This window comes from Bemisia tabaci, chromosome 10 (assembly GCF_918797505.1).
Source record: "Bemisia tabaci chromosome 10, PGI_BMITA_v3".
NCBI lineage: Eukaryota > Metazoa > Arthropoda > Insecta > Hemiptera > Aleyrodidae > Bemisia > Bemisia tabaci.
The window spans coordinates 14,449,383-14,459,382 of record NC_092802.1 but is presented as its reverse complement, the minus strand read 5'-3'; the positions used below and the strand labels follow the sequence as shown (position 1 = coordinate 14,459,382).

General features: G+C 46.9%; 3 protein-coding genes across 4 annotated transcripts in view; 1 reads left to right on the top strand and 2 right to left on the bottom strand.

Annotated features, from left to right (window-relative positions):
• The window catches only part of LOC109037684 (glycosyltransferase 25 family member), a 323,369-nt gene that overhangs the window by 210,259 nt on the left and 103,110 nt on the right, over nt 1-10,000 (bottom strand). The gene's annotated exons all lie outside the window — the stretch shown is intronic.
• Nucleotides 1-10,000, top strand: part of LOC109037686 (cannabinoid receptor type 1A) — a 276,308-nt gene that overhangs the window by 180,873 nt on the left and 85,435 nt on the right. The window lies entirely within an intron of this gene.
• Nucleotides 6,167-10,000, bottom strand: LOC109043462 (uncharacterized; the record flags this gene model as incomplete). Its single annotated transcript, XM_019060664.2, is given in 1 exon segment — nt 6,167-10,000. A coding segment is annotated over 1 exon segment (3,819 nt), but the record flags the coding sequence as incomplete, so codon positions are not given.

Sequence of the window (10,000 nt, the reverse complement as noted above, 5' to 3'; positions counted from 1 at the left end):
TCGCTTCCACATCCTGGTCTTTAACGTTCGATTGAATCGTTCCACTATCGATGCTTTCTTTGTCGAGTAGGAATTGTACAGATTTATGCCGTGTGACGTCATTAGCTTCTCGAAATGAGAGTTGAAGAACTCCCCTCCTTGGTCGACTTGTAGGTTCTTGGGTGCTTTCTTCGCTGATTTTAAAACTTTGACCATCGCAGCGGTGACGTCTACGCCTTTCTTCGTCTTGACAGGTTCGGCCCAGGCGTACTTCGAGCAGGTATCGATGACGGTGAGTAGGTATTTGAAGCCGCGATTGACCGACGCGTACGGTATCATCTCCACCAGATCCGCTTGCCACAGATCGAAGAGTCCGCGGATTTCCACCTTCCGACGAGGAAAATTGCGCCTCGCCGGTTTGTGCAGCTCGTCGACCACACCTCGTTTCGCTGCTGACGGTTCCATCTTCACCGGCTGACTGAGTCCGGTCGTCCCTCGGTGACACCTTTTATACCGACGATCGGATCGGTTACGATGGAATATTCATCTTGCGCCGACGGAGTGGTTTCGGGTACCTCCAGAATTTTCATTTGATCCTTCGAACTCATCTCCGTCAAGAGAGTTTCACGCGACCTCTCGATGTTAGCTTCGACCCGTTTCTCTAGCTCGTAGAGGCGATTGTTCAGCCAAGACAGGTTGACGGCGTCGGACTCTTCCTCGGGATCCGCGACCAGCTTAATGCGTTTCTTGAGCGCCGTGTAGTTTTTGTCCGAGTCCAATCGCATTCCCTCGAGTACGGGAAGGCTTTTTCCGGCACCGAGAGATTCCTGCGGCAACGGTCTACCGAACTTATCGATCGTGCTCATCCCGACTCATCGAATGTAACCTCCTTCACGAAGCTCCTCTTCGATGCTCAGAATCTCTCTTTCCAGTCCTGTGTTCCCGGCTTCCTTGGAGGCGACTAACAATGCTAGGCGTTCGACTAGTTCGTTGGGATCGTCCCAATACACGTAAGTCCGCTTTTGTTCCAGGGGTACGAACGCTCCGGCTCCAGTCTTTTTCTTCTTCTTCGTCTTTTTGACCGGAGAAACGGACGGAAGTTTAGGGTAGAGAGTCTTGATAATCTGGGTGTATTTCTTCGCTCGCGTAGCACGTAGTGGTTGATCGGCGTCGTAATTCACTCTGTGCGCGTTCGTCGTGTCGAGCAGCCTTTTATACTCTGTTAGATCCTCCGCCGCGTAGTTGCGAGGTGCACGTTTGAAAATGAGTTCCAGAAGACCGGGAGTCAGAGTGGTAAAAGGTTCCCCGTTCACCAAGAGGGTGTCCGTCTTGTCGAAGGAAACCGGTTTGCTGCCGATCATCCACTCCGCAACGGTGCTCCCTCCGTGTCGCACTCCGGAAACGTGATCGAATTCGGTCGGACCTTTACCTCCAGCCTTGATCATCTTGTAAAAATAATCTCCGGCCAGAGGTCCAAAATTCGATCGTACGTAGGTATCCAGCGAAACGTTCTCCTTCTCCACGTCCTCTCCATCTTCTTTGCCTTCTTCGGTGGAGATCGATGGAGCTTCTTTTTTGACGGAGGTCGATATAGCTTCTTCTTTCACGTTGGTCGACTTAGGTTCTTCTTTGACAGCGGAGACTTTAGACGGATCCTTTATTCGTAGTAAAGCCTTCAACGGTTCGGCCACAGGCTTGAACGTCTTCTCCAACTCCAGCTCCGTCTCGGCTTCACCGCGACGTAAAGCATTATACTTCTTTCTGATCGTCTCACGAGCGCGAATGATATCGTCCATGTGCTCCATGGTCTCGGTACTCACTGATGCGAGCGGGTACAAGTCGACGCTTTATATAGACACCGAGACCTCCTCCTTCCCCTGCGAATCCGGTTTCTATCGAACGACGTCGGGGTTTCGCAGCGCTCAGAGTTTTATAAAGGTGTCGAACCCTTTCCTGTATCGACCGTTGTCCATGTCGCTATCCTTGTCTATCACCAAAAAGCCGTACTTGTCCTTCGACCAACACAGGGCGCACATACTTTTGAAATCCTCGAAGGGCATATCCGTGTTCACGTGATCGTCGTACACGTGTTTCAAGTTCATCTCGTCCTGTCGGAACAGAACGATCAGGTTGGCGTTGTCGCGGATGAGTTGTTTAGGAATCCGACTGTACGTTTGACACAAATAAAAACTGTCCACAGAACTGTGTCGACCCATGCTGAAATATTCCCGCATCGTGTTCTGTTTGTCGCAAGCCACATCGTCGAAAATAAAGATCGAGTCGGGCGCTGCGTCGCTAGGTTTTACGATCTCCGTATTATCGGAAAACACGTGATATCCGAGATCGTCTACACTGTTCAAAATTTTGCCGAGAGTCGCGTACTTAGGTTGAAACGGCGTTTTCGAATATAAATAAACGTTGCGGAACTTCAGTCCGTTCGAGTCCAGAAGCAGACAAACCATAACGTTCGTTTTCCCGCAGTTCGACGGGCCGCAGATTATCGACCGTATCGAGTCGGGAAGGAGGACGCTATGTCTCCTTTTGACTTTTTTCGCACCGTTCGACGGCGGATCTGCGTTCTTCACCTTGAGACGTTTGCGTTGCGGTTCCAGACGCATCCTCACGAGTACTGAAGTTCAAACTAACCGCGGCAACCCTTATATACTCCCCCCACCCGAGTATATAAGCACGAATGGTGTTATCGATCGCCTCAGTCGTTAGTCAATCATATACCAGTGAGGATGTCGCCACCCGAGCGTACAGGTGCTGGAATCCGCACCGTGGTGCAGAAAGTTATCGATTGGTTCCGCAAGATGGGAGGCGCTGCAAGAAAAGCAACTTCCGAGTAACAACAAAGAGACCTGGAAGCTAATGACGACCAGCAACGTGGAGGCGCCGACCTACATCATCGTGCTGTTTCAAACCTCCAGGATGGACAACGAGAAGACGGATGCCAGCAAGTTCGACCACATCAGACTCCGCTCCATCAAAGTTCATCTGAACAGCACCGCCCTACCTTACGAGAACTTGAACGAGGATTTTCAACGGAACAGGTTCTTACATTTCTATCAGAACTATCTCAACTTCATCCCTGATTACTTCGACGGAGAAAAATTGTGCGAGCCGCCGTTGAATAAATTGAAATTCAAGGATGAGAATCCCATGTTCGTGATGAGGTGTTTGTATCAAGATATTTTGAAGCCTGGTCCTTTGGACATTCAGATAGATATGGAGGCTGATGTAAATTTCCCTAAGAACACTACAGCTTACGCTATTCTTATCCATGATGTAGTATTCGCATATCAATCTCTCACCGGTACGGTCAAACGTATTCGCTGAGTGTTCTCGAGAAGAGCGGGAAAGAGCTGCCGCAGTTTCAATTTTTACTATAGTCTTAAAATATTTAAAAGCTTTTCACTTTCATCTTTGAATAAATAAGGACTATTGTAGCTAAATGTATTCTTTTAGACACTCGATTCCGAGTAAATTGCAAAGTAAATTATCGATTTAGTGCAGCTCTTTCCCTCTCATTTTTTCCTCCTATTTTAAATCTAGAAATTAATGACATGTCATTATTTGTTTCTTTGTATTTCTTCAGTTTTTAAAGTTTGATTCGTTCCATTAGAGTGAACTTCTTTTGTCAAATTCTTCTTTTGTCAAATTAACTTTCTTTAGAATTCGTAATTTCGTTCAATATTCAAATGTCTTTTACTTTGTATTCTTTCGAATAAATCTTTGGAAATTGTATTCTCTTTTAAGAATTTCTTTATTTGCTCAATAAATTTCAAAAAAAAAATATAAATCCATCTTCTTTTTTTTCCCTCGTCATATAATTGGGATAGGGAGGAGGGTAGCATCGTAAGAGTCAAACATGCTCTGACAATACTATCCTCAGGGAGTAGGAGGGGAGGGAGGGATGGGGGGTGGAAAACTGAAATGATAAGATTTTGTTTAGATCGATCGAATGTTTATTAACCGAACTGTTGAAAATATTACAATCAGAATACAATCATTGAGAAGTTACATATTCAAATCTCAGAATGAGTTATGATACCGTGTTACACGGTACAACTAAAATAACACAAAATAAATTTAACAATACATTTGAATGAGCCGAGTTACGGCAAGAATACATCATTACCTTAGGTTAATCTTCGATTAAAGAAATCAGAGGAGAGATTGACTGAACCGAGTTTGGTCAAGGATACATTACGAATAAATCATTACAAAAGGTTAATATTCGATTAAAGAAATCAGAGGAAAGATTGACTGAACCGAGTTTGGTCAAGGATACATTACAAATAAATCATTACAAAAGGTTAATTTTCGATTAAAGAAATCAGAGGAGAGAGGTTGACTGAACCGAGTGAGGTCAAGGATACATTACAAATAAATCATTACATGCGATTAATTTTCGATTAAAGAAATCAGAGGAGAGAGATTGACCGAATCAAGTTCATTTCGATTAAAGAAAAGCATAGGAGAGCGAGAATTACATAAACTCGCGAAGGAAGCGGAAGACTTTGTCCTCCGGAAGGGCTCTAGCGAATTGGATAATGTTGTAACGAGCCTCTTGGACGAAACTTCTCTTTTCGTACACTGTAAGGCAAGGAAGTTGCGAAGGGTATGCCCCAACTCCGTTGTGATAAACGCTCTCTACTCTCCTATACCAAGATCCTTCTTTGACAGTGTCCGCATCGATTCTGAGTCCCAGCTTGAACCAATCGGGGTCCTTTAAAAATTTACGATTGAAATATTCGACAGCATAAAACTCGGACAAGATTTGCTCACGCATGAGGTGCTCTTCCCCAACTTGTAGGCTGTGTTCGAAGAATTTGTCGAAGACGATTAAGAACAATGCATAGTCTTCTATGTCTTCTAAAACTTGATGTACCATTATTAAATGATCCTGAAGCATATAGCGACATCTCGCGATGCACGAGTGATTGGGATCATCGAAGACAGATGGTAAGCGATAGACTTGCATTTTTTCCCAACCGTCCTGGACTGTTTCCAACACGCACTTGAAGTGGGGAAGACCGTAGTAGCAGTCGCTCGCTAGTCTCTTGAAAAAAGCCACTTTCGTCTCCATGCTGAATTTCATTTCATTATTCAGACGTGCAAACTCCAGGGGGTCGACTTTACCGGTAGCCTGCAGCAACAGCGAATGCTTCAACACTGAAACAGAATCGATGCGAACACAGTCTTAGAATACACATCATTACTGATAGAAATTATTCGCAAGAGGAAGCATGGTTTTGCATCCTTTGAAAAATGTTCATCAGATACGTCGCCGTCCGAGCTGCGCATTGCGGATGATCGTAAAAGCAAGTGATTACAGGTCGAGTGACGTCATCGGCGAGATATCTATCGTAAAGACCGCATACGTCTTCGCAATGCTGCTCGAGGGTGACGATCCGAACGGAAGTACATTTGTAGGGGAAGATATTCTCCTTGACCAGCGTATCCTCCACGACCCAATTCTTGAACTTTTGTGCTATCGTGACAAATAGAGACTCCAGACATCTGTAGGGGATGACACCGTCGTTCCAAGGCAGAGTGAGGCCATCTTCAACGGTACGCTTGACTCGAAATCTATCAGCAGCACTGAGGTTGTCCCAAGAGAAGGGTGGTCGAAAGGTCCAGACTCCGAAGGATCGTCCGTGGGGGCAAACGATCGCCACCTCTTTGCAAACGAACGTGTTGGTAAGCAGGTATCCTTTCACGTCCATGAAACACGTCATTGTCCGCCGGTTCAGTCAAACTCTGCAACAAAGAAACCTCATCGGTAATGGTCCACGCTCTCCTTAGGCTTTTGATGATGATGGTGCGGCTTTAGACGAAGCTTGGGCTCCCGACTCCGGTTCGTCAAGGCTGTCCACGACTTCAAATTTGAAAGTCGCAAAGTGTTGATCTACCATGACCAAGTCGAGTCTTCTCGAGTTGAGCTCCTCTAGATCCGCATCGGAGATCGTTGCGTTGTAGGATTTCGGTAGGTAGACCTTGCACTTCTCACCACCGATGGTGATGTAGGCCAGGATGCTCGCTCCGTATTTGGTATCGACGCGTAGCATCTTTCGGAGAGGGTAACGCTGGCCTTTCACCAAATCCTTGGAGTGGACCAATTTCGCTGGCTTCGTCGGGGTATACAGAACGTGATTGTTCAAAGCTTCCATTTCGATCCTGAAACAAAAAATGGGAATTACAAAAGAAGGGTATTGGCGGAACAACATCTCTTTACAGAATAAACATCATCTGAAGAATCTTCCGCCGGTCTTTTCCGTTTCTCTCCCAACCATGTTGCTTTGATCAACGCCAACCGTAAATTTTCGATCCGTTCGAGGTTTTCTCGAAGGTTGACTCCCGTTCTCCGGTCGTGAGAGCGCAGAAGGATGATTCCCGCCAGTCGAACTTGCAGGTGTTCCGCCCAATCGCTGCGTTTCTTCAGGGCGTAGTGTCCGAAGGGTAGAGACACTACGTTACCTTGCAGGATGAACCGTTTGTCATCGTAACTGCAGATGGCTTTCTTCCTACTCTGAACGGTATAAATTTCATGCTTCTTGCTTGTTATCGTTCTGGCGTCTCTGTAAGCATCCTTGTTTTGATATATCCCGTCTATGAAATCGTCCAATCCGATCGACTTTTGGACTACGCTCTTCTGCACTCCTTTGGCTCGTTTGTCCGTCTTGCTCGCTGTTCGATACAAGTAAAGCTTGGCTCTGATGGCGACGACCTCGACGATCGGATCTCCTCCCGTCTCGTCTTTGAAAGTCCCCATAACCTTGTAGTTTTTATCCGAGAAGCAGGGGTGGTCCTTCGGGTAGTTGGAGGTGTCGAAGATGTTCAAATTTAGGCGGAGGTCGGCGTAGAGATCGGGAGTCTTCACCGAGTAGATAAAACTGTCCGTATCCATATAGACTATGTGGACGTTCTCTCTGGGATATCGTTTCAACATCTCCTCGTAGTGGAACTGGTACATGTGGACCTTGGACAGGTCTAAAATGGAAAACCCGACGATTCCGGGGCGATCGAATTTGACGGTCTTTTTGTGCAGTTCCACAACTGCCAATTTCTGATCGAAAATCTTCCGATCCAGGAAGTCCGCTCTTCGGATGAGTTTGGCCATTCTCTGCTCCGTAGAAGCGAGGAGCATCTTCTTCCGCTTGAGCGGATTCTCAAGAAATTTACCATAGCAGGCGTTGGAGCACAGTTTCAGCAGGGATTGATGGAATTCGTTCCCTTTGGCCTCTTGACGTAGGCGGGCGTTGAGCTCGATGAACTCCCGAAGGTAGGGTCGCTGATGGAAACGGATCCCTCGACGCAGAGCTGTCAGTTTGAGCCCGTGTTTCAACGCCTGTTTCAGCGCAACGTAATGGATGGTGTACTTCCTTTTGTGTTCCAACGTTGTTAACAATTTTGGATGTTTAGATCCGAGTTGCGGCGGTACTTGATTTTCGCAGCAGAAGGGTAAATCCACATGTTTGTCATGCAGCTCTTCCGGGTACTCTAGGTCCACCTCGAAGATATATCCGATGTCTCCGTTTTCATCCAGCGAACGGATCTTGTCCTCCGTGAAGGTGACTAGTTCGTGCGGCTCCAACCATCGGTAATCCCCTCGAGGCAAAGGCTTGCACATTGTGAAGGCGTACAAGGCGGTGACGTCAAAGTAGGCCAGGTACGTTTCCGGTTCTCGAGGATCGTACGAGTCTTTCAGATAGGGATTGTTGGCGACTGCGTGTCGGAGCATCGATTGTGAGATTCCACCCCGGATGCTAGTCAGAATCATCGTCGTCATCTCGTGTTGGGATTCTTTGAAAAGGTCTATTTTTACTTTTGTCATTTTCAGGAAAGCTCTAAATGCGAAGCTGGGCAAGGTAAGGAAATTCGCCGGATCAAGTTTGTAGTGCTGCTGCCCGAACTTCCTGAACTCTTGAAACACATCGGCCAGGAGACACACGTCTAGTTTCAGATAAAAGTCCACGTATTCTCCTAAATTTTCAAAGCCGAACAACTCCCATGTCTTGCAGAATCGTGCGTAGTCGGCATCTGAAATATGCTCCGATTTCAGTTTACTGTAGAACTCCTCTTTTGGTGGCGGTTGTGTAACTTCCAACTTGGTTTCGTCGGTGACGTAGTCGTAACAGAATACTGCTTTCTGCTTCGCAATCTCCAACTGTTCCGGCGTCGAGCACAAAGAACGTGTTCGGATGAACGCCTCGTCGGGTAGCGTTGAGGCTAGTTTCTCCAGCGACGCAGCCAAGAATTTGAAGCTGTCGATGAATTGTATCTTTACGCCTTTTCCGGGCCTCACGATGATGGTGATGTACCGCTCGCTCGTCTGCGCGATGATCTCGGGCTTGAGGTTTCTGCCGCTCAAGGCCTTGACCACTTTGTGGAAATCGTACGGAGAGCCGTTATGGAAGACGACCATCAAGGTTCTGGGATGCTTGAACTGCAAGTTACATCTTCTACATAGAGCCATCCTGTAATTAGATTTCTCCGGGTCGACGTATTGGTGGTCGTGATCCCTCACTTTAGGATTGTCTTTGGAAAAAGGTAAGTCGCACAGCTGGCACTCGGTTACTGCTTGGAAAGCCGCCTCGGCTTCAGCGTCCATCCTTATGTCTTTTTCGATCTGGAACCTCTCAGCTATCCGTTCTGCAAGCCCGATCATGGCGTCCAGGAAAACGTTGTGAGCGTCCGGTCCACGATAGAGAATCGGCTCGTCCGTATTAATCTCAGGATCAGGCGAGACGACCGTGTAGGCGAAAGACATGGTCTTGTGATATTGGTAGGCGAACGTCGGTTGGTTAGGATCGAAATCGACATCCTCCAGGTAGCACTCGAAGTCGCAATAGGCGACGTATTTGTGTGTCAGAGCTTTCGAATGGTCCTTGAACTGCAGCACACATTCTTTATCTGCGGGGTACTCGATCCGGGCTTCTCTCTTTATAAGCTTATTGCACTCTTGCTTGTGCCTTGTCAGACTATCTTCGTTTTTGTTGAAGTAGAAACACGCCTTGCATATGAAGATCCTGTGCTGATGTTTCGTCAACTGACTCCCAACTAGTTTCTCAAAATCTGAAATATAACACCAGTGAGATTTTTTACCCTTCGTGAAGTACAAAAGATCGATGTGATCCGGTTTCTCTTCTCTGGAAACACGTAGGGGATAGATTTGCGGTTGCTTCTTTGGTTCCTTCTTCTTCTTCTTCTTAGACACCTTCTTCTTCTTAGGTCTGGCATCAACCACAAAGACGTCGTCTGGCTCGTCAACATCTTCTTCGGCATCATCGTCACTGGCGCCTTGAATGTAGTCATCAGGACCGAGTCCGATATCATCGTACTCACCGCGCCCAGTTTCCTCTTCGTCCTCGCTGTCGCTGTCATCGTAACCGTCGATTCCGAACACTGAAATCGAGACGTCGTTCCTCTTTTCAAATTTTGAGACATCTTGCACGGATGTCGGGAAGGGAACACAAGAAAAATCGTAGCGTTGCAAGTAGGGAGTGTACTTGGTCACTCGATATTTATGCATCGTATTCGGAGGTAGATGCTTCCCCAGGACCGCGTACTTGAAGCACATGTGATCCTCGTTCTTCACATTTACCACCGCTTTCGTGGTGAACGGCAATGGAAGGTAACTGGATCCTTTGGAGAGTGCGCTGTTAAAGTTGATCCTCAGTTCCGTACCGATGATCTTCTCGAGAGTGTACCCTGATTCGTTCATGGTGCATTCGATAGCTTCCTGAATGATGCTTTCTGCCATCTCAGAAGTTATGCCTTCGATATCGCTTTCCCTGAAATAAGTATAATTAGTCGTTTTAAAGGATACATATTTCTTCTCCTCCTTCTTCTTGTTCTCCGGATCGTCTTCGGGTTTCTTGTACAGCGAGTAGACGACAATGTTCACTTTCACCGACGTCAGCTCGATCAGGGAGTCCCGGATCTTGTGATGTATAACGGGTGCCGTGTCATCCTTCATATATCGCTCGTAGTCCAACTGATTCGCGTTGAGGTT